The sequence below is a fragment of the Halichoeres trimaculatus genome, unplaced genomic scaffold (assembly GCF_033239565.1).
Source record: "Halichoeres trimaculatus isolate MK-OKI-2021-1 unplaced genomic scaffold, fHalTri1.1 fHalTri1_scaffold_14, whole genome shotgun sequence".
In the NCBI taxonomy this organism is placed as follows: Eukaryota; Metazoa; Chordata; class Actinopteri; order Labriformes; family Labridae; genus Halichoeres; species Halichoeres trimaculatus.
This window is the reverse complement of record NW_027437192.1, coordinates 27,425,429-27,449,779: the sequence shown is the minus strand read 5'-3', so window position 1 is coordinate 27,449,779 and position 24,351 is coordinate 27,425,429. Positions and strand designations below refer to the sequence as shown.

At 39.8% G+C, this 24,351-nt stretch overlaps 3 protein-coding genes across 4 annotated transcripts in view; all 3 read right to left on the bottom strand.

Moving 5' to 3' along the window:
- Positions 1-473: 473 nt before the first annotated feature.
- Positions 474-4,980, bottom strand: LOC141803179 (progranulin-like). The gene is made up of 6 exons (XM_074687112.1): positions 4,851-4,980; positions 4,392-4,529; positions 4,013-4,306; positions 3,680-3,847; positions 1,038-1,181; positions 474-942 (listed from the first exon to the last, which is right to left on the bottom strand). The coding sequence occupies exons 2-6, from the start codon at positions 4,527-4,529 to the stop codon at positions 814-816; spliced, it is 873 nt and encodes a 290-aa protein (XP_074543213.1). The 5' UTR covers positions 4,851-4,980; the 3' UTR covers positions 474-813.
- Positions 4,981-5,510: 530 nt separating this feature from the next.
- On the bottom strand, positions 5,511-13,024 carry fam133b (family with sequence similarity 133 member B). 2 transcript variants are annotated; one of them, XM_074687613.1, is made up of 11 exons: positions 12,857-13,024; positions 12,088-12,185; positions 10,324-10,402; positions 9,997-10,116; positions 9,881-9,913; positions 9,641-9,712; positions 9,441-9,539; positions 8,539-8,580; positions 8,255-8,344; positions 6,800-6,850; positions 5,511-6,225 (listed from the first exon to the last, which is right to left on the bottom strand). In XM_074687613.1, exons 1-11 carry the CDS (start codon positions 12,878-12,880, stop codon positions 6,130-6,132), a joined length of 804 nt encoding a protein of 267 aa, XP_074543714.1. In that variant the 5' UTR covers positions 12,881-13,024; the 3' UTR covers positions 5,511-6,129. The 2 variants fall into 2 exon arrangements, with proteins under 2 accessions (XP_074543714.1, XP_074543715.1); XM_074687614.1 differs by having other exon boundaries at positions 5,512-6,225; positions 8,539-8,577; positions 12,857-13,022.
- Positions 13,025-13,919: 895 nt separating this feature from the next.
- Positions 13,920-24,351, bottom strand: part of cdk6 (cyclin dependent kinase 6) — a 36,855-nt gene continuing 26,423 nt past the window's right edge. The window contains exons 6-8 of the mRNA XM_074686755.1: positions 17,552-17,602; positions 17,161-17,296; positions 13,920-17,069 (exon numbers count right to left, since the gene is read on the bottom strand). Coding sequence (XP_074542856.1) covers positions 16,917-17,069; positions 17,161-17,296; positions 17,552-17,602 — 340 coding nt within the window. The 3' untranslated portion in view covers positions 13,920-16,916. The remainder of the gene's footprint in view (positions 17,070-17,160; positions 17,297-17,551; positions 17,603-24,351) is intronic.

Here is a 24,351-nt window from a genome sequence, read left to right as displayed (position 1 = left end):
TGTGGTCTCTGTCAACTGTGTCGTCATAGCGATGGAGAACTTAAATCCCGGATATCAGCAGCCACTAGCCTCCCTACATCTCCTTAAAAAGTTGAAGCCCCGACAAATTTTCCAACCAAACCATCATGTATCATTTTAAATGAATGTAAGACATTGTAAGGCCTTAATTTTAGAAACATGAATGTGCTCTATGAGGATGTGCGGACATCCTGTATATTATTCTTCACTTAAATATGAATATTAGAGCTGGGACCTTTGTAATAAGTGTTTATAACAAAATTTAACTCCTTCCTTCTGAATCATCTATCCAGCATATAAAGCAGATGAAACCTGTGAAAGTGAAATTTCAAAGTAAACAGTTCGTATTCTACTTCTAATTTCCTTAGCAGGAAGTGCAGTTTAGTTGGTAATCATCTAGTTTAGCCTGAAGAGAAGTGAAATCAAAGATAATGAGGAAAGATGAGAGGCAGTCATTTCATTTTTATATTTTTTTATTGAAAAATGTTACAAATACTTTTAAGTGTTCAGTGCTCTGTTTCACCAAAAATGAAATGATTTTAAATTGAGACTGGCTTTAAGCTTCCCTTCCGTTATCATCAGTAAAATGAAAGACACCATGTGGACATAACATTCCCACTCTCCTAAGAATGCACAGATTCATCTTTTCACAATAACTCTCTTAAAGTTGCATAAGACTTGAGGATAGTAATTCTTCTATAGACACAATGGTGTATAGTTTGAACATATCTGATTTTATTTTAACAAAATTATTTAAAAAATGTGTTACAATGTGCAAACTTCAACATCCTGTCTTCAGTCTGTTTTGGCTGGTTCCTGTTCTCCTGAGGGGATCTGATAAAACCCCCCACTGCAGGACAAGGAGTTAGCGTCACAGCTTTGCCGATATGGACAGCAGTGCTGACCATCCGCACAACACTGACCCTGCATCATGACAAGGGTTGATGTTAGGAAAAAACTTCAAGAACTGAGGGCTAGATTTCTGTTGTAAAGGTGTAAGGTTAGTTTGTGATACACACCAGTTGGTATGGACAGCAGTTCCACTGGCCATTGAGTCCTCTGCAGCAGGACTTCCCTGGAGCACAGTAAAACTTGGAATCACAGCGAATGACATAATCTTCACCGACGCCGACCTCGGCTTCTGTCAAGGCTGTCATTGGTGTCTGTGAACAGTCAACACAAATTGATCATTATTCTTTAACAGTTATTGAAATTACAACAATGAGCACTTATGTTCTACTGAAATTAAAGCAACAACAACATTTTTCTTCCAATATTTGATATTTTACTCATTTTACTTTTTTACTTTTCCTTGACTAAATTCAGTCCAGCTGGGCTTTACATGTGAGAATTATGGGGTATCTGTTTCAATGCTTTGTTGAGGAGTTCATTCTCTATCCCAGGTTTGACAGGAAAAAAAGATTCCCCAAGACTGATTGCCTTTCTGTTATTTCTTTAAGCTCTGTGGGTTCAGTCAACAAACAGAGAGTAGGTCTGCAGCAGAAAGAACACAGAATCAATGGGTGTCTTCTTCTTGTGCTTCTTCAGGTAGAAGCAAACAAAAATTACTACATGCCCATCTATGGCATTAGCCTGAGATCATCTGAGGGCTCTGAGGTCTGGATTAAGCTTGCTCTACATGTGGGGGCACAGAAACAGGAGCAGATTCCGGGTGTTTCTGACAGAGGAACAGATACTGGGTGTTTTTAACAGCACATGCTGATTGAGCCACTTTGTTATAAATTAAGAAAAGTTATTTAACTAAGTTACACAAGCAGACAAGAGATGAAATTTTCCATCACAGCATGTAGACAGATCCCAAATGAGGTTTATGGTTTTCTTGTGTCCTGACATCACTACTTTTACAAAACCATAAAAGAAAAAGAAAAACAAAATATACAGTAACTTATATTTTAGTGACCTTGGTGTGACACATAACCTCAAACATGAAACTGACATATTGTCAGTTCCTTTGTAATTCTTTGGACTCTGATGAATCTACACCAAATATTCTATTTCATTTTTTCCCATCGATTCCCAAGCAAATTATTCGACCGAACTGCTTTATCATTTTTCAAATACTGAAAAAAAAGGACAAGTGCCCAAAAACAGTGATGTAAAAGTATTTTAAAAAGTCAGCTTGGCACTGAAATGAAACACATTATGTGTGAATGTTGTAAGAGTTACAATTTTTCTCAGTAGATTTGGTTCATTTCTCAGATTAGAATTGAAATCCTCAAAACTACTTGTTCAATCTTCACATCATTGTGTCACTTGTGCACATCAAAAAAGCAGTTTCTCATTTTTTAACAAGTTGTAGATGCTTTGGGACATCCATGCACATGATTATGTACAATTATGTGCTGTTTTCTACATTATCAGGTGTTTTTGTCATGTTAATCAAAATGGATTATCACAGGTCTCTGTTGAATAGTCTCACCCCTTACAACATTTAGTCATTAGCTCATCACATAAGTCTTTAAATGCAAAAAGGTTGAACAAGTTATCATAATATGTCAAATATCTTTCCACACAATTCCATTAGACTGCTTTTCTAAACCTGTCTGGATTAGTAAATTGCCCCCTGTTCAGTCTTCAGTCTTAATTTCACAAGTTTTTAGAAAATAAGAGAATAAAGTTATAACCTTTGATTATACAGCTGTGTATTAAGAAAACGCTGCAAATACAGGACATTGTTTACCTATCAGTTAGCTTGGACAACAGTTAAGGCGGTATTATAAATGCACTGAGAATCCTTTTACTGGGGTCCTGTGTCACTTTAACTGTGGATATTTGTAAAAACGATTTATGAAAACCATACTGTGTTGTTTTTGTGTTGTATTCAGAAAGTCTCCAAGAAGTATCCTCACAAAATGACCTCCTGTGTTTTAAAGAGAGAAAGTGACCAGGGAAAGAAGAATGGGCTCAATCACATTGCTTCAAAAACACCCAGTTCCCCTCAAAAGATGCAGTTATTTTTACTCTCTGCAGACTGTACACATGATAATACTACTACTAATAATAATAACAATAATAATATTATAATTCATAACAATAATAAAACATGTTTTTGTGGGCGCCTTTCTAGACACTCATGGTCACCTTACATCACAAGTATAAAAACAAGAACAATCAATTATATAAAAACAACAAACAGCAGAAGTGAGGATGGCCTTTATTGACCTTTATTCTGTGGCAGTGGGAAAAGACTCTGTCTGCATTGTTAGATTGCACTGTCAACTGATCGCTTAGCAAAGCCCACAGAGGGTCTAAGATAAACTAAAAACAAACAAAACAAAAAACCCTCAAAGCTGAATATTTTTTGTCAGATTCCCACCACACCCACGCTATAAAATTAATGTTATAAGATGCTCCATGTTAATTTAGTTAAGTGGGGTGGAGGCTAAAATCTTCCCCTTCAAAATAAAATTCAGGTTTTTCCTAGATTCAAAAATTTGACAACTTATGTCTCATGAATCCATGACTTTGATCCTAACAATTTGCTAATTTTATTGTAAATTTCAACTTTTTTAATCTATTTTTTACCTACAAGGTGGCCCTCCAAGCCTTCAACTTTTCATATAAACAGTGTAAAATATTATCTATCTAAGGACTTTTCTGCCGCATACAGAAAAAAATACATTTACTGTGACACCCATACCTCTTTCTGGATGCTTTTGACCTCCTTGGTTGAAATGAGAGAAGCTGGAACAGAGGCTGGTTTTGGGATGAAAGGGTATGTTAGACCTGTTCTCACACAACGCGTGAAGGTGTAGTCACAGTCAAAGCCATATGGACAACAGTGGTAGCCATCTCGGCAACACCTGCCCTGCAAGAGACAATACAAAACAGTAGAGAAAGGTCACAACAACGAGAAGTAACCGCAGACCAATCATAGAAACTGTTTTGAAATCAAGCCTGGGTCAACGGGCAGGAGAGGGAACTCAATTTGAGTCATGTGTTTTATTGCACAAGTGTGTATGTGTCAACTCACAGGAGAGTATGGGCAGCAAAACCAGGCGCCTGTTGGGTGTCTGCAGCAGGTGGTGCCATCAGGACAGTAGTGATAGTTGTCACAATAGACGACTGAACTCTTATCTTCACCTGCTGTTTCAAGCTCTTGAGGGGGGGATAAAGGTTGAAGAGGAGCACTTGGTTTCTCTGCAGCCTCCTTCTCCACTATGGGCATGCTCCACCACGGCTGGTAGGTTTTCTCACACATCTGCGTCACCATGTTACAGCGGTAACCTGAGGGGCAGCAGTGAGCCAGGTCGGAGCAACACACAGCCTTTGGACACACACAGAGACCAAGTTAAGAGGAGCTGGTATCTCTCCGGGTGAAATAAGCGTGTTTTTTGCGTTAGGTGACTTACTTTTGGATACGGACAGCAGCTGTATCCACGTGGAGTCTTGCAGCAGGTGGAGAGGTCGGGGCACATGTTTCCATCAGGACAAGTGATGTAGCAGGAAGCAAAGCCCACCAAGAACAACCACAGGGTTAACCTCAACATCTAAAAAAAAAAAAAAAAAGAAGAAGAAGAAGAAGAAGAGTGAAATAGAAGTTTTATATCTATAAAATTATAACTGTGTAAGATTTTTCTTTCCAAAACTGTAACTCTTAAAAAGTTACTTCTAATAATTCCTGGATGTCTTTCTAGATTTAAAAAATGCGCACTTCCTCTGACTTTCAGTTTCATTTTAGCGTGTGCGCAAATTTCACTCAATCCCAGAGCACAAAACCATCAATGATAAAGGTTACAAAAACATTACTGGTATTGTATGAATGATTTAAACATATGTTACAGACAGAGGCAAGAAATTATGCTTCTTACCGTACGAGACGGACTGGTCCACTTCCTACTGTAAATCTCCCACTTCCTCTATAGTGAATCGTTTTCACCCCTTTTTTTTATAACTAAGGCTGGATCCTCCCAGTTGTGATCAGTGTATCCCACCTCTTTGTCTTGTGACTTTCACATTAAAACGATTTTTTGTAGACCTACTTCATACCTCAAACCTGGATCTTTATGGTTTGGGTAATCATTGTAGGACAGACTGTAAACACACAGTGAACATGAATCTTTTACGAGTTGAAAACAACCTTTGATACTCACTGACAGGTCTGATCACACGATCTGACTGTAAAACTTCATTCAGGAGGCACAGACAGATGAAATATAAAGGTTTAAGGGGTCATCAACACTAAACTTTAACTCAAATTTATATTTTCATTTCAGATTACAGGTTAAACTGAAATTAGAACATATGCACGACAAAAAGGGTTAAAGTGTTTGAACAAGAGACAATAGAAGCTGACAGCTGTCAATGCTTGTTTCCCCCACATAGAAACTAACCTCAAACTGCATTATAAGGAAGTGAGACAATGCAAATGTACATCTGCATGATTATTACTCGACATACGAAATTTTAACTTTTAATGTTTACACACACCAAAATAAGACATACAATAAGAATGGTACCAGCTTTAAAGGCTAAAACAATACTTTATTAATGAATTCCCGTTTTGTACACATTTACACTGCAGTGTAACAATTCTTGGAACAGTTATCCCTTGTATAAATGTCAACTGTGCAGCTCACATTTCTTATCATAAATCCAACTTCAATATGAGGCTGGCGAGACATCAGATCAGATCATCATGCATGACACAGGCACTAGCACAACAGCCTCATCTAGCAACTAGAAATGCAATGTGTTGGGTATGAGGCAGAGAGTCACTCCGAGAGGGCCAGCATACTGAGGGTGAAAGAAAGTGCCCGTCACATAAGGATCTCCAGCATGAGCTGGGGGGAAAGGGTGGTGGTGGTGGGACTCAGTGAAAGTAACTTCCATCGTGATGTTGAGTGTAACCCAAAGAACAATCATCTTTTATAAGCATAGTGGTAAGGTAAGAACAAAGGGAAGGTAGGGACCAGCAGCTGCCACTGTGAGGCCTCCCCTCAGTCTCTCTTCACTCAGCTCACTGAGCTTCAGCGTTGAAAGTGTGACGGTGTCGATGTCAGGCTGGATGAAGAGGGTTTTTAAGTCGAGGGCAGAGATGACACTACTGGTGATCTGTCACACAATGAGAGAACTGTAAAGCTACCATTGTCAGTTGAGATCAGAGTCTGAATGTGACGCTGCCTTCTTTTTCTTTCTTCGTCCGTGCTTCTTGTGCTTCTTTTTCCTCTTCTTCTTTGATTTGTCCTATGAACATAAAAAGGTATGGCTTACAAATTGCAAGTGAAGTTCTCCTTGAGGAGAAGCTGAACCTTTCTGTTGGTGATTGAAGCACTCATCATGTCCAAAGCTAAATCTATAATCCAGATATGTTTGAAGGTGTAGCTCTGATATGTCACTTCAGGAGACATGCTGCTGCAGCTTTATTATCCGAGACTGTTAGTTTTGAAATAAAATCAATATAAACCGGGCCAAAACCAGCAATCAGGGTTCTGAGGTTTACCAACCTGCGTATGAACTTGTTTATTATTTAATCTTTTCAAAGTCTGGTTAAAAAAAAAAAAAAAAAAAAAAAAAAAAAACTTTTTAAGAACAGTTTTTATTTCCTGTAAGAAACAGACCTGATGGAACGGATGGAATTCAGGAGAAATGTTGTACACTTTGCAACAAAACAGAAAGGCATATTTTTAGTGGTCTGTTATTCACCCAGTTGTACTGTCTATCTTCCACCTGAAAAACAATTATCCTAAAATGTGTGCATTCTGACCACTTTTGGTACATCTATGAGCCAGATTAACAAAAACTGGCTTAAAATACTTACTGTAATTTTCTCCTTCTCCTCACTACTTCTCTTTTTTTTCTTAGATTCAGCCTGCAGAAAGAAAACAGTTTAAATGAGGACACACAAAAGGAAGTCTTGATGTACAGACAGCTCTAACCATCTCTTCTGCTTTAATTGTAACGGTCTTTTTATTGCAAAATGCTCTATCAGCAATCGTAGCAGCAGCGGGAAGTTTTTAGAGGAAACAGAAAAGTCATATTTAGACAGATTGTACCTCTTACTGACAGCTTGGAAAGCAAAGTTTGGCTTTTACAGTAAGGGCTAAAATATGTCATGTGCTTTTGATTTTTCTTTTTTTAAAAGCCACTCTGGAGCCTTGTTCTGCCAAGGTACCTCACCTCACCTCAACTCCAGCTTACTGCCCGACCTTCAAACAAACCAACATAAGTGAATTCTCAGAGACTGTTACAGAAGAGACTGTATCAAACAGAAAATAACTTCCATTGTAAGAAGGGAACCTCACATTTTATCAAAAATCACACAATTTTTTAGATGTCTGGCATATTAAAGTAAGTTAAATAAAACAAAATATTTAATCTCCTTTAAGCAAACATAACAGTTATAAAACAATATTTGAAGGGTCAACAGGACTTTGTGTCCATTACATTTATAAATCAGGGTGCAGTTGTTTTTATGTCAGGTGTAAATGAAGAATAATGCAGTCTTTCATGTCCTTGGTTAAATTTTAACCCCTGACCCGTCTTGCTCTGTTTTGATGGATCACTTCCAAATCCCAACGAGGAAACTGTACACTTCATTTTAAGGCCTGACGGGGAGTCTTTGGTTTGGGTCTCTGTTCACTCTCAGGCAAAGTGAGAAGTCATTGTGTAACCTGAACTGAACTTCCCAGAATTTGTCAATCTATAGTTGCGCTCATACTACTCAAATTTGAACCAGACTTCAGCAGGTATCACAAACAGGCATGGCATGTCAGAGTCAGCACAATGAAACACAGAGAGCACTGCTACAACTTAAGGGGCTTTTTGGGTTTATGTAAGATGTTTTGGTCCGTCACAGCCTTGTAACACCCCACTACGGTTAAAAATGATTATTGAGAGATACGCTCGCAGCCATCATACGTCATGGATAATACACGCTGTCTGCGTGCTCGTGCATAAAGTGAACCGTGCTGAAGCGTACCAAAGCAGAAAAGAGAATTGTGCTTAAGCACAGCACATTTATGGTCACACTGGCCAAACAAACTGGGCTTTGGGGTTGAAGCGCGCTTAAACACGGTATGGGTTTGCCAGTGTGACCCCATCCTAAGGGTCAACTCGAGGTCAAAAACTCTTATCTGAATAAGACTGAACAACAAAGTGAAGCTGTTTGAACAGTAAAAAATGAAAAAAGCAGGCAGACTATTTGACTATTGAAAGAGTTCTTTCATAAGAAGTTATTATGAGTCTAAAACAATGTACTGAAAACACTTAGTACCTCTTCATCCTCAGAGTCTGCAGACGACTCTGATGATGAGTCTCTGTAACTCCGCTCAGCCTTCCGTTTTCTTTTACGGCTCCTGTCGTTCTGACAAACAGAAATTTCACATCACAAATATGTTTGTTTTCACAATGCCTGGATTTCAAGGGTGTAAGACTCAGCTTGAAAAGGAAGAGTAAGGACAAACAGCACAATAACAATTGAAATCGGCAGACATTGCTTTAAATTTATACACATTCTGCAAAAAGGAACTAAAAAAAATGATAACAAGAATAATTCACCTTGTCTTTATCCACTTCTTCTTTAATCCTTTTCTTTTTCTTCTTGGAAAAAAAAATATTTAGTTAAAATATACCAACATTTAACTTTTATACATCCCCTCCTGACACAATCACACATGTTTGATCTATTTATTCAATGACAATTCAAAATAGTTTTCTTTAGAAAGACATTTCTTGTCACTCGGGCAGTGTCATTTCATTTTTTACTCGACACTTTTGGACTACAAAGTTCCTGCAGTTCTCCTCAGGAGAGTCATGTGATGATGTTGTGACATGTCTGTCACCTGATTTAACAGCATCACGAGACTCTTCTGAGGACGACTGAATAAAGTCTGAAGTTGAACTATGCCAAGGTAAAAAAATATCCCATTGGTCTAGTTACAAGAAGTGTTTCACTATATTTGTAATGAATCTTACCCCAAAGACATACGTATTATAATATGATAATTTTCCAACACCAATTCTACCAAATCCAGCATCACCAAGCAAAGCCAACGTAACCTCATACAGTTCTGGACGATTGAAAAATAGCATTAAGAAATAAACCATTTTGGCACTGATAATCTCATTCTAAATTGTGGATTACAATTAGACATATAATTAGAAGTGAGACTTTTCCAGATCACTTAGAACTCCTCACGGGGACCCAACAAAACATCTGTCTGGAGACTTGGAAATGAGAAGTTCAGTCCCTAAACTTACCCTTGATAAAACTTTTTTGATTTAGTAGCCAATCACCACTTACTTTTACTGGTGCCTTCTTACAGTTAGCATGTCTTGTGTTTGTCTCCTCTTCAGGAAAAATCCAGAAGATTCATCATGTGAGATCCCTCATTTGAGTGTGCAGACTCAGGAGAAGCTAAAATAGTAATACTGAAAAAAAAAAACAAAAAGAGGAAAACCTTGCTTTCAGCATCCGATTCTTCCTCTGAACTGTCTGATGCTCTCCTGGCCAGTGACTTCCGCCGTTTCCGCCTTCTTTTCACGCTCTTCTTTTCATCCTGAATAAAAACAGAAATGAAATCACCAAATGCGACGCTTGTAGCTGTAGAGCATCAAGTTCCCAAAAGCAGCTGTTAAAACTGAACATTAGTGTTTTTACCTCGTCTTCAGAATCTGAGGAGGAGCTGCTGGAGGAATCAGAACTCGATGAGGAGGAGGAAGATGAAGAATGCTTGACCAAAACACAATGAAAGCAAGGTTCATTAGACTTGAGGTTAATCACTTGTTTTGGAATTGGAGCACCACAGTTAAACATCTCTATAAGAGACCATGGAGAGACAGGCTCAGTGTGCATGAGGTCAGTGTGTGAAACATCAAAAGAGTGGAGGTCTCTCCTCACCCTGCTGGATTTCTTCTTCTCTTTCTTCTTTTTCTAAACACCAACAAAAGCAAGAGTAAGATTAGATTTTAAAAAAGTGAGATTTCCCCAAAAATGAAACGAGAGTGAAACAATACCTCTTTTTTCTCTTTCTTCTCTTCTTTTTCCTTCTCTACTATCTTTTTGTCTTTTTCTTTGTCTTTTTCACTTCCACCTAACAGTTTCTCTCTGTTCTTTGCCAGTTCTTTCCTCCATTTCTGGAATCAAAAGCAAAAAATGGTGAGAAAAGTATCCATCAACTTTTGTCCAATGTTCATGCTTCACAATTGTGAAGTTAAAAGTAGTGTTTGAAATCAAATTAAATGAACAAATCACATGACACGCATAAAATCCAAAGTAAGTGGCATCAATTAGTAAAGAATGTTAAATCAATAAAAATCTCCAAATACTTGGTACAAACATACATCGTTCATTTTGTCCTCAAAGTCAGCCAGGGCTCGAGAGCCCTTCTTCTTCTTTTCCAGCTGCTCCTTTAACTCCTCCCTGGAGAAAAAAATATAAGTTCAGTGGTATAAAAATAAGAACAGAAAACTTGTCTGGAGACTTTTCACCCTGACTGTAGGCAATGATTTCATCAAGGGTTTACAGAAAAATGAATGTTTGAAGAATCATCAGGTGTGAGATTTTAAAGTCAGAGGGGGAATCAGATCAGGTTTATCTTGTGAGATTCCACAGAGTTCGCTGATCTATATATACCTATGTAAAACATTCTGTATCTGAAACTCTTCCAAAATATAATATCAATTTTATTTTGGGCAAGACAACCCCAAACTCTATTCAGTATCATTTAAATATGATACATGGGAAAAGCACATATATGCCAACAGACTGATTCAATATTTTTCATTTCTGGTAGGGGACCACAACCATTATGAAGACAAGACAAAGCTAAAACAGCCAGTCTGCCTAATTTGTAATCAAAGCATTAAAACTCTTGTAGACTCCAATCTGAGCCCTTGATCATCTGAGGCTGTGCTGTTGGAGAGTGCCCCCTGGTGGTAATGTTTAAGTACTTTTCAAATCCATTATTACCCAATTTCCACAGAGGGGACATGACAACAGAGATCAACAGATCAAATCATCAGGATAAATCTAAACAGAAATAAACATCAGGTGTTAATTGCTCTGCCCCTAATGTTGAAATGTGGATATTCTGTGTGCCTTTCATTAAGATTGATGCAATGTTTATGAAGACAATACAAAATCCTGGCTTCCAGTGGCAGCTCAAATAAAATTCAGAGCTCTTCTGACTTCCATAACATTTACAAGAACGGCTCTTTCCTACCTTGGATCCCTCATCCAAGTCTACACTACTTCTCACCCGCTACCCTCTGCTTGTGAAAGACGCCTGGTGCTCCAGGCCCAGCGCAGCTCTTAATCACTAGCCAGACTCTTCTCCTCTGTTGTGCTAAATGGTGGTATGAATTACTTTTTACGTTTAAGAGATGTCTGAGACTCATTTGTTCAGAGAGCACTTAGGTACTTAATCTGAGCCTACTCCTCTTTGTCCTCAGGGGTTGAATGAGTCAGAAGGTCTCAGAGCAATTAGTCATTATTAAGCACCGATCACTGAATATTGTTCAAGATTGAACGATACTGTTGCTGTGATTTAACAGCCATAACTATGGTTAGTAATGGCAACATTATTTTATATGACAAAACAACAACAACAACAACAACAAAAAAATAACAATAATATATATACTGTTTTTTAAAACGGCACTACTTCTTCCCTTTGATGGCAGCACCTGCAACCAGATAACTTAAAGCACTTTGAAGAACTAACTAAGAGTTTCCCTTTGGCTAAAATCTTGCTTGTGTTGTTTTGTCTTTGGACAAAATGCAGGGTTAATTTCCCTTCATAACTGCATTTCCTAACTTGCAAAGGACATTTAAAATGTATTGCAGAGAGTTAAACCATATCCAGTATCGTTTTTATGCCAAAAACATCCCCCTTTATTTTAGATATATGTTGCTTAAAATGAAGTTGTTCTTCCAAGAGGCCAGGCAGCCATATAAAGGGGTACTTCATACTGCAGTCTTTCATCCCATGAATGCAGGGTTGTACTCAGACCAGACTGCAGATGTGAGGCGGCAGCCTTTTTCATTTGCAGGGAGCCGATGTGTCAGCAAAAGAAGGCCTCTGAGGAGGTCAGTGGTTTACTCACCATGTTGGTCGAGGTCTGCTTAAGTAATCTTGTATGGACGGTCCAGCGTTCTGTACCGGTCCTCTGGCTCGTGCTGCAGCAATTGGGTTAATATAAGCCTGGAGAACCAAACAGTGTTTAATGGGTAGTTCAAGTACACCCAAGAGCCAAGTCACTTGGCACTGGAGTTAAGCAGGGTAAGTATGCTGTTAACAACAGTTAGTCTACAATATAAAACAACTTTTTAAGATCATCATTCTACCCAGAAACAAGGAAAACAGTACAGCCGCATATGAACCACCGGTGAAATGAGATTATAAATGCATGTATTATCTTGTTATGTTTTTAAGCACCCTTTCAACTTTAACAGACAATGACAGGGAGATAGGTTTTTCTTAAGTTCTTCTGCACGCCTCTTATTTTTGTACCAGCGATAAAAAAACACTGCGCAGCCTTAACGCGTCAAAACATTTACCAACCCGAAACGCGCTAAGCTGCTATGGTTAGCATTTGGACTTGTGCGCAGCTGCATGAGTAAGGACCAAGTACATACAGAACAACCCAGCTGCGACACGTTGGGGCACAAAAAATATTAAATATATTTTCTCTGAAAGAAACATTTGGAGGTGGGAACGCGAGGCGGCAGATGCTACTGTCCAGGCCTGGAATATATATAAAAGCGGAGGAACACAGCACCCAACCAGGGCTAATTGCTAAGCTAACGCAAGGTTCTGCCATTAATTTTGTTTACGCGGTGCTTCTTTAACGTTCTTTGTTTATAAATACTTACCACTCGATTGTCTCTTTTGCCCATGTCGAGTCAGCATTTGAAAATAATATATCCAAAACTAGTAGACACCATAAGTGCTACCTTGCTAGCATTAACCTAGCTACCTCGGAGCCTAATCACAACCTGAGCGTTCTTCTTCTGCTGCTCTTTTTTCTGTGAGTTGGCAAATAGTCACATGATGCATCAGCGCCACTAGCTGGTGAGCTATCGGTTTGTCATGTTTTCATTACATCAAACGAGAATAGCTTTCGAAATAAACTATACACAGAAAAAGTGTCTCAATATTTTTTAATGTCATTGTAGCTTTATATCAGGATATTTTTCTTTATTCAATGTATTGCCTTACTTTACGCCCTGGCAGGCTGTATAGAGCACTATGTCAGCACTGCCACAGTTTTTTTTTTTTCTTTTTTTTTTTGTATATTTGTGCTTTCTTTACTTGTAAACTGTGGTAAATGGAACAGGGCTTATATAGTACTGTTCTAGTCTTTTTGACCACTCAGAGCTTTTTACACAACTAGTTTCTGTCACCCATCCAAACTGTATTCACACACTAATAAGATGGGAGAAGACCATCAATTCTAGTGAATACACATATTTCTGTGCCCTGTTGGTCAGAGGGGTGTGGATGGGTATGGGCAACCTAGAGTTCATTGCTCAGGACACTTCAGCTCAATGACTCTTCCACATAGCCACAGCTGTTACTTTTGATCTGTCTTATATACTGTTCTCTAAAACAACGTTTAATATTGGAATTTTCCCCCTCAGCAGTTTTCTCTAAATACTTGATGTGTTCAGTGCAAATGTCCCTTTAGTTCATATAGTCTTGGTTTGGTATATGCCCTGATCAAACATGAATTAGACTGATAAAACATTAGGAGATATAAAAATATGTGTTAAAATGTATTCTATTGCTTGGTTGAAATTAATAGACTGTTATTGTTGCATAAAATACAACAGCAGTGAAAGTCCCTCACTACTCGCACAAATGGCTACTCATCTACGAGAACAATTCATTAGATGGTCAAAATGAGTCCACAACAATATTCTCAAAAAAGCTGCTTTTATTCAGTTGGTGTAACACAATAATAGGACACCAATGCCTGCAATCATACGCAAGTATAATGCCATGATTGTGTTTTATCTAGCATCCATCTCAATATGCTAAACACAAAGGTGACACTGGAACATGAGTGTAATTTGACTTTAAAGTTGGATTAAGCAACAATGGTTTAAACACAGTGAAGCTTCTGTAAGTATAACTGTTAGGTTAAGTTTTGTTTTGAGACTGAAATGTGTTTTAACCTGGTTAGTTTATGAAAGGGTGTACAGTGATTGCATGATGAAACTAAAGCAGTCATCGAACTGTAAACCCCCAAGCCCTATGCATTTGGAGCTTTCATTGTATTGTATGCACCACTGACACCAGATATGAGTCATGTTATCAATACAAAATCACACAGTGCTTAGTCAAGCAGACAATTATACATGATCTATATTGTTCTCGCCATCATACAATCCAAAGTAGCTGACAAAAACAGTTATCTTTCAACAGTAATGACTACAGTAACATAGTAAGGTTGATAAATAGGAATGACAGTAGACTGTGATCAATGATGTGATCGTGGAACAGCTTGAAAGGAAACCTGAAAGAGTAGTGATGTGGTCAGTTAGTAGCCCAAAGATGTGCAAACTGAGTCCGAAAGAACTGGACGTCTGTTAAAGAACCTGAGAGAGCTGGAGAGAGTGTGTCTGTGTGTGTGCTAGCAGCACTACCTGTTCAGAAAACGTAAACCAGTGTTAAAATATGTTACTGTTCTGCAAGAACTACAAGATACAAAAATACAACTCTGCATAACTTGCTCTTTCTTTGCTGGTAATGACTAAACACGACGGGACACGATTGAAAAATAAAGAGTAAAAAACGTACACAAAATATTTGTGCATTATTGTAAAGTTCATAGTCACTCTCAATCCGAAACACATTAAAATTCATCAAGCACACACAGAGTCCACCAAACATCTCCAAAAGACAAAACACTCTGCCATACAACGTTCCACTGACCCTCACTACTCTACATCTATCCATTTTACAACATATCTATGGGCTGACAATGCACGTATCAAAAGTTTGCTATCATTAGAGCTTGTACTTAGCACTACAGACTGTACAGTACCAATGCCTATCCCCAATACATTCTTCACTTTGTCAAACTACTCTTACACATATTCCATCCTCATCTGGAGTTGTTTTCATTATTGTATCAATGTTTTATCCCCAGCATCTTCAAAAGTAAAAATAAATCAAATAGCAACTCGATGGAAACAAGTATATAAGACTTGTCAATAAAATTAAAATTAAATACAAAATAATGGCAAGCTACTTTGTGCCGAATGTATTCTTGTGGAATAGTGCTGGTGGGAAATTTATCCACCTATTGCAAGCCTGTACATTACTGTATCATCAGGAAAGTAAAGGATCATTGTGTTTTAAAATGATAAAAGTCTGTGGTGGCTAGCTACAAGAACATTAAAAAGCACAGATAGAGTGGCAGGAACATTTTAGAAAAGCTTCTTTCATCATTGTCTCAGCGCTGATCAGCCCGTTATGAAAGGCTCCTTGAAGAGTGCAGAAACCATTAGAATCCCGCTACTGGTCTGCAGTTCCCCAGGACATCCTCAAGGTGGCAGCAATAAAATAGGTGAAGAAATGGAATGATAAGTCACAACATGGCAGTGAGTGGCTGGCCTGTGATGCCCAGTACTGTTTCAATAAGGTGTATACGTGAGCCTGCTTATGACAGTGGTGGTGGACACGCTAAATGTCGTGTACGTATCTGAGAGCATGCTGGTTCTGTGTGTCTGCTCACTGCACGAACAGAGCGAGCGATAAAGGCAGGTGAGGTCCATGGTGTTCACACAGGCTCCTAACGTGGTCCATTTCCCCCCCCCAGCAAAGAAGGGCTCCTGCAGGACTGAACAACGGTCACTGGCCTCCTGCTCACTTCAAGCAGACAATGTCTGTTTGCATTGTTTACAGTCAATCATAACAACCTAAAAGCAGCAATTACAATCCATCAGTTCATGGGAGGAGGAAAGCTTTCGTGCGTTTTTCAGGAGGTGTCACTCTTTTTGACACAATTTTCAGCCTCGCTTTTTCTCCTCGAGCTTTGAACAATGACAATAAAAAAATACTGGCCTCCTTAGTGTATCTCATGTTTGTTTTTACGCATATTCATCGTTCATTAAGCTTTTTTGACACTGATTAAACACACAAAACATTTTCTCAAGTCAAAGAAAAAGTATCATCTACAACTTAGTCCAAAAGACAGTTCCAGGATCACCCCACATACTTGTCTCTATTTGGGGGTTTAAAAATGACTGATACTTTGCTCATTTCAAATAAAGAAACAAGGCAAAGGGATTCAGTGAAATTTGAAACAAGTATGAGGTAGGTCATCCTAAAACCGTAAAGGACAACACTGAGGGTTCCCTCTCTGATGGAAGATTCTTTTATAAACGTGGGACTGAAAGAAGGCTTTGTGTAAGTAATAACGAGCTGTTATGGAGCAGTCTGTTAAGGCTCTGTGAAGATAGAGAATTGCGGCATCTTATTGAAGGATTTGAAGGAAAACTCTACTGCCGTGTTGGGGGCAAACTTTTCCAAAGCCGCACACTAAAAGTTCACACTATCAAATAACCAAATAATGATCCAGACCTCAATCCAATTAAGTGGAAACTGTCGTTCAGCGAAGCTCACAATGCAGTTTGACAGAGGGTTGAGCTCTTTAGCAAGGAATGAAGGAAAACTAGAGTATCATATGTGCAAAGCTGCTGCAGATTAAAGTCCATAAACTCAGAGCAGCCGCTACTCACAAGGACTTTCAGAATCTCTACAGATTTCTTTCACCTCGACTTTAAATCAGTTACACAGTGTCAAACAAGCCTAATAAATTCGAATTTAATGCAGTAAAAATAATAAAGCATGAGATAGACAAAGGGGGAGCACTGTAAATACTCTTTATAGACAATGCATGGGGTTCAAAGTAAAGGAGGACCATCAGGCTCTCCTCTCCTCCATGGTGGGCTTGTTGCTGGGGATGGGCTGGGCTGCGTACACACTCCTGCTAAGGCTGTCCACGCTTTGAAAGTATGGGTGGCTCAGTGCTGCGAAGGCCGATATCCTCCTTGAGGGGTTGAAGGCCAGGAATTGCTACAAAGAACAGAAGAGGGGAAAAGAGTTAGCCTTAGAGAAAAGCATATATCAATTTGACTTTCTCCTGACAGCATCCTCCACTACTCACCATCAGGAGAGTCCGTCCCTGCTCATCCATGTCTGGAACCAAATCCTCTATTGGCTTAGGGGGCCGGGGGGTGAAGGCACTTTGTGGTAGGGCCACTTCTTGGGGCCAGTCTTCTGCTGAAGGAACCCCGACAACGCTGCAGATGGGAAATGAAGATCATCAGTACTTTCATCCGCAAGAATCACTGGACTCTACTGTGCCTGCTTAGCATAGCTGAAACATCTGATGGTTAAAGGTATTTAAGATCCCCTAATTTTAACAAGAGGGGCTTTAAACTGGTCAAAACAAATGATCCAGGAGCTTTAAAGAAGTGTCTCGCCATGCAAAATTTTATACAGTTAAACATGAGACCTCAGAAACTGTAAGAGGGCACACAGCCAGTAATACTTACTCAAAAATCTTTCCCAGCTGATCAACATCTGAGTTTCCTCGAAATAGCGGTCTAGGAAAGAAAAAAAAAACAAAGTTTGACTGGGGCTGCTGAAACATTAACGTTTCTTACGACCTCGTAAACAATACTGCACACCAACCATAGAGCTGCAGAGAGATACAAAATTCATTAATCCTCTTCTCATCAATATCATGTAAATCTGAGTCCTAGATCCCACAGCACCCTGCAGATGAAACAGCCCCAAGATATAAACTTTTGGCTGGAGGCAAAGAGGAATGTGTGACTCTGATGTGACCGTGTGAAGAAGCCACACACTACCAGCTCCATCTCATGTCAGGACTGCGGAGCTGTGTTGGTAGTACCACTGACAAGGGGGGGTGGGGGGAGGAGGGAAGGATGAAAGGAGGGAGGAGAGCAGCAGCAGGCCTGCTGGTGGTTCCTGTGGCTTTTGGGCCGTCTTTGGATGCCCGTGGGCGGCCATGCCTGCGCTGGCACCCGCACAAATTCCAGTAGTCATCATCGGCACAAGGCTGCCGGCCGCCGCACAGAAAAAGGCTTTTTATTCCTTGTGTGTGTGTGTGTGTGTGTGTGTGTGTGTGTGTGTGTGTGTGTGTGTGTGTGTGTGTGTGTGTGTGTGTTTTGCTCTGTGTGTGGAAAGTGGGAGGGAGAGGCGTGTGAAAGAAAAGTTGGATTATTCTAAGAGGAGTTTGAGAACTAGACCTTCCTGCTGAAGCTCTGAAAGGAAACGAGGAGGTGCCGCTGTTAAACAGTGTACTTCTCTGAACGTGCTACCTCCAAAGTTTAAGTATATGATGTTTCACGAGGAGAAGAGAAGACAAAAGCTGCTTTTTGTCAAACTCCACCTGTTTCAAACTGATCAGTCACCAGCAGATGTCAACGTAGCGCAGGACAATGCCACATAGGTGCACTCGTGTGCTCTGAGGCCTCCACGCAGCTGAAGTGCTCCCCTCTCAGCTGGAGTCAACACACTGGCCGGTCACCATGTGCTCCCTGTGTTTTCCCACTTGCAGGAAGCTTTGCATAGCTTAACACCCACACTTTCCTACAGACACACAGACTGGGAAATTACTCACACAGGGGTATTTTCTTTTCACGTTTTCACTGTGATAGCAACCTCTCTGTCACATGCTATGGCTAGGAAGTGGAACTGACAAACAGACTCTGTTTGGATTATTCTCAACTTGTGCCCTTAACTAATTGATCTCACTGTGTTCCTGTATTGCCAAACTCTGCTTTTAACATCTGACTGTAAGCGAGGATCACACCACTCATGCAGGTCTTTTGGGGTGAAGCTATGTGCTGAGGTTTGAGAAGCCATCGAAGATCAGACCAAACCAGTTCTGACTGTTGCAGAAAAAGAAAAAAAATCACCTACAGCAAAGTCATCGTGCCAAAACAAGTAGGGCTGATAATTCCAAGAGGTCCATTTTTAAACCTGGAGTGGTTTGTTGGTTTGTTAGATGGGGGATAACTGGATTCACATGGAGCCAGCCACTGGCATGCACACAGTCAACAGGGGAGTGCAAACGCTCATGTGCACACAGTCAGGATGGTAAGGTTGCACAAATGTGCACACACACACACACAAAGACTGGCATGTGCACATATATTCACACACATAAAGTGGTGGAAAGGACTAGGACAGGGTTGGGACAGGCAGCTGAGTCACACTTCCCTTAGTGCCAACTCTGTCCCCTATTCCACTGAGACAACCTCTGGAATGTGTGTGTGCATGTTTGCACGTGAGAGCGTCAATAAGTCTAGGTGGAAAACACAGAGAGGGAGAGAAAAGAGAAGTGTGTACCTACGTGTGTCTCCACTTATGTGTGCCAGTTTGAACAGCGCAGACATGAAAGTGTGTCAAGTTTGGTGTGTCAAGCCCACACACACACATGCACACACATACACACACATGCAGACACATGCATGCGCATTTGAGGATTTATCAATCGAGTTGCAAACTGTGAGAAAGTCAACACGGATGTGGGGCCTGTCCCGGACCATTAACACGACTCGTTCAACCTTTTCGATTGGAGGAATGTCAACAAGCAGGCGCTCTCTCTTCCCCATTCACTCCTACTGTGACTCACCCCGACACCATTCCAGTCATGCAGATGCAGACTTGCATGATATTTGCTCAAATTCCTTTGACGGCAAGTTCCCAACCACTCTGGCAACAGTAGATACTCATTAGGAGAGTTTTTTTAAACAATGCAGGTCTGATGATGAAAGTGCGAAGCAGAGGACGGGAAACTTTGAAGGTTTATGAGTCACACGAGCAAATGATTTGAGGCTGGATTTGCATTTTTCTGACCTGCAGCTTGAGGTGACAGGGTGAACTGGGGTTGTCTGTGACATGGGGCTGACAGATGAACCTGCAGATGTACTGTTTCAGCTGAGATACCAGCTATTCTCAAAGTAATTAAAGCACCTGTGGGCATGTCTGGTTCCTTGTACCTGAGCTGTCGACGATTATAATCTCCACTTCAACAGAACTGCAAACCAATAAACAGTGTTTCTCCTCGGCTCTTGTTCTGCACTTTCCTCAATCATGCTTTCTCCTGCCTTCTTTCACTGCTTCTTCCAGGTGCCCTTTAATCTCTAACAGGTGGCCTTTAAAAAGCCATCTTAATCACCTGCAGAGAGAGACAGAGGGAGAGTATGTTCTGTTCATGGCCATCAAAGGACTCTGCTTCTCCTTCCGCCTCAAGGCAAAGTTGGACAGGTGCCAGATTGTGAAAACACACACACACACACACACACACACACACACACACACACACACACACACACACACACACACACACACACCAAAGCTTTTTACAGCTTATTGTGTCAGGGTGAGAAAAGTACCTTTCCCTAGACGACAACACACACACATACACATACACACACCTTTCTGCTATCAGTAAAAGGATAGTCAATCTCAGATTGTGTCTGCTATTTAAGGATCCCATTATAAAACAGGATGAAGCAATGTGTTACTCTGCACTTTCAACTTTTACAATTTACTTTGTGCAAGAGACTCAAATTTTATATTATTTAAAAACATTAATCAACCCTGAAATTAAAGGCCACCCAACCTCCAGACATTTTGTACTCCATTTTATACTGGAATAACTGAACTGAACCCTTTAACTCAACACTTGGGGGATGAATATAAATATGTTTATTTATCGTCTTCCTGGCCAGTGTGTTATAGTTTTCATTTTCCCAGTGCAAAACATTCATGTTTTTAATAATGATAATAATAATAAAAATGCACGATTACCAAGTAATGCAACTCATGTAATGTAAGTTTGAGGGGGGCAACTGAAGAAAAATAATTTAGACAGAAGAACCTGACAGTGACAAAGTAGCACAAGCTGAACGCAAAAAGGAAACAAAGAAAGATCTTTTTAAGTTTTGTATTTTGAGACAAGATGGAAGGTGGTTGACGAGTCTGCAGAGACTGTTGCACTCACCTGAGATAGAGGACATCACAGATTCAGATGTGGTAAGTACTAAACGATGTTTTGACAGTGAGCAGGAAATTAAACCCTACTTGCTGCTAGCTAGCAACATGTATAAGCCATAGGGGAAGCTGAGGCTCAGCAGTAAAGTCGTTGCCTCTCAATCGACCAGTTGAGGGTTTGATTACAGCCCCTGCAGTTACATGCCGAAGTGTCCTCGAGCAATAAGACACTGAACCCTGAATTAGCTCCCACTGTTGGTCAGTGGTGTATGGATAGGTGTGAATGTGGTAGATAAGCCCACTGCATTTAGTGGGTGAATGACGCTAGAAGTGTAAAGCGCTTTGAGTGGTCAGAGAGACTAGAAAAGCATTATGTAAGTACTGGTCCATTTACTGTTTACTGTGCATGAGACTTGCACTTAACTGGGCCTAACTTATACCTAACTGGGCCCAGGCTCACCCACTTCTTGGCTTGGCCCAGCCAATCAAGCCTTGTTAATACATTTAGATTCCTTATTTTTCAGTCAGTCTGACCATCTTTGTTTAAGCTCTGTGGCTACCATAGCTAAATGCTTTTATGCTGTTTATGAAATTAATTGTGCGGCCAATCAAATTTTATTAGGGTGTTGCAGGTTTATTTCTAGCTAGTCACAAACTGAATGATAAACATGGTATGTTCACCATCTTTTTTAAAGAAATGGTTCATTTTAACACAAATTTTCTTCCTGCATTATGATTCTGGACATTGTATTTACAGATATGTTTGAGCTTGGGGAAAGCAAACCAAAGTGCAGTCAGTAACTACACTGGTCCTGTACATGCTGTCCTGTTTCGCCCTCTTTGGAGCGTTTTGTATTCTTCCTCTGATCACATATTGCCATAGTTTTATTTGTCTTATACTCTATCCATTATCACAGAATTCCTGCATTGTTATATTTTTATATTTTTATTGTATATGTGTCTATTTTAATATATCCTTATATCTGAATCATATCCTGTGTCACCATACCAATCCAATGACATTGCACACATCTTCACCCATGTTGGGTATATCCAGTATGGTTTTTTGAAACAAGTCTGACATTTAATCTCAAACTTAGCTCCTAAGGAAGACATAAAAATTCACCCCATGAAGAAGAAAGTTGGCACTTTTTCAACTGTGTAAACATAATTTTTTTACTTCAGTATCTGTACAAAACTATTCATAATTCTTAACCTGGGGTTAAATCACTTAAAACCCCATGTATTGTTTGGTCACTTGTTGTGACTTTTATAAAAATTGAACTTAAATATCAACAAAAAATTGACATGCTGCTGATGACTTGTTGATTAACTGAATTGTTGGTTCTGATCGTAAGAAAGGACCAGTGTATAAGTAAATTAAGTATGAGACTAAACAAAGATTGTTTAACCCCAGATTCATGGTTGATTATTAAACAATAAAATAATATAACAAAGTTTGAACAGGGAAGTTTGAACGCATGGCCTGACATTCACCAGCAGTCTAAAAAGACGAAGGGGGAAAAGATACAACAGTGCTTGGTGGTTTACAGTGCAACACTCTCTTCACCCCGTGTCACCCCTGTGTCACCAAAGTCTTTATGTCCCCCCTGAGCCTCCTGCGCAGAGCGTGGGTTGCTGTGTGTGGCTGTGTGTGTTGGGGTTTGACGACGGTTGCAAGGAAGGAAGCATAAATTAAAGACAGGGCTGCTCCTCCTGGCACTCAGCCCTACCTCAGAAACACTGTTCTTATCTTCTGGAGAGCACACAACTACAGGCTGGCTGAACCCCAACTTCCTGATTATTACAAGGCAGTTATACACACCACCAGGCAAAGATATTAATCCTAGATTGATGTGTTGATGATTTATATGATGATTTTTCATCATGGGCTAAAAACTCTCTTCTTTCACCATGGACATGTGGTTAAACCTTTCTTTTTTTGGAGAAATGGTCCGTTATTAGCTTCGCTCTCCAGTGTGCAAAGTTCGTTAGACCACAAACTGACAAATACCTACACCAAGAGGCAGAATCTTGACTCGTATTCAGCAACCACAGCAGGCAGCCCATCACAACTGTAATGGTTTGATAAGCCAACTGAAACTTGATTGCCCACAAAGCATCTGACAGGTGTAATCAGAGACGTATAACACCCAAATAACTGATGCCCACAAGATGTTTGCCTTTTCACACCTCAAAAACTCACTGAAAGGGAAGCTCTCTGTGGGTTTCTTTAAGAATTAACAAGAAGACTAAAATCAGTAAATAACAATTTACGCCCAAAATTCAGAAATAACTCATCTTCTTTTTTGACTTATTTTTCATATTAAAAACTAGAAAACAAATAAAGAAAACACTGCCTTAAGCAGATACCTGCTAAAAATAGCCCAGGTCACAAGGATAAATGCATGTGAATATGTGTGTACACTATGTTTACATCCTGTGGGTCACCCATCATTATCTGCTCTTTAAATAGTAAATGTGGTAAACCCATCAGTAAAGGGTGCAGGTATTTCAGGCATGACCTGTGAAAACCTCTGTAATCGAATAAAGGAAGGCGTGGAGAGGGACAGCACTGTGTGGTACATGGCTCAGCACAAACATCAGATGGTTTAAATGGCTTCTGATTCCCAAAATGCCTTAAACTTTCTATTAATGTGTAATCTATGAGGAGTATACTGTGCTGGGGACAGAAGAGATACTAAGCTGTGAATAACATCTTGTGGATAAAAGCACAACAAGACCAACGTGGGATCTAAGTAGGCTTGTTTGTATGCAGCAGACGTGCTGATGCAGGTTGCGGGTGTGTGACCGTTGATTTTTATAAACATGTTACACCACACTTCAGCCTGTTGCTAAGATGCGATGCTAAGTGTGATACTGAGGGTGAACAATACAGAGAGCAAGGAGGATACTGGATTAACTGGATGATGATTGAAGAAATATTGTAGTCACCCAGATTTTATCCCTGCCCGCATGCCCTTTATGTTTCAACACAGAAACCAACAGGTTTGGTGTTGTGCTAATGAAGAAAGGGAAAGGAAAACACCAGAGAAAAGGTACTTTACCAGAGGGACAAAAAGAGGACAACAAGCAAATGAAGGATGCTGCTGCATAAGCTGTTGTGCAGTTTATCAACGGGTGTGCAGAATGCTGTTATAATTGTTCAATTGAAAGGCACAAATTGTGATTTTGGCCCCAAACCTGATGATGTCCATTAAGAGTGGTAGAAAATATTGTTGAATAGCAGTATCAAGATTTTTGTTTAACAATTTTAAATCAGGATTTTTGTTCAAAAATCTTCTTTTTTTTGTTTTCTTTTTTT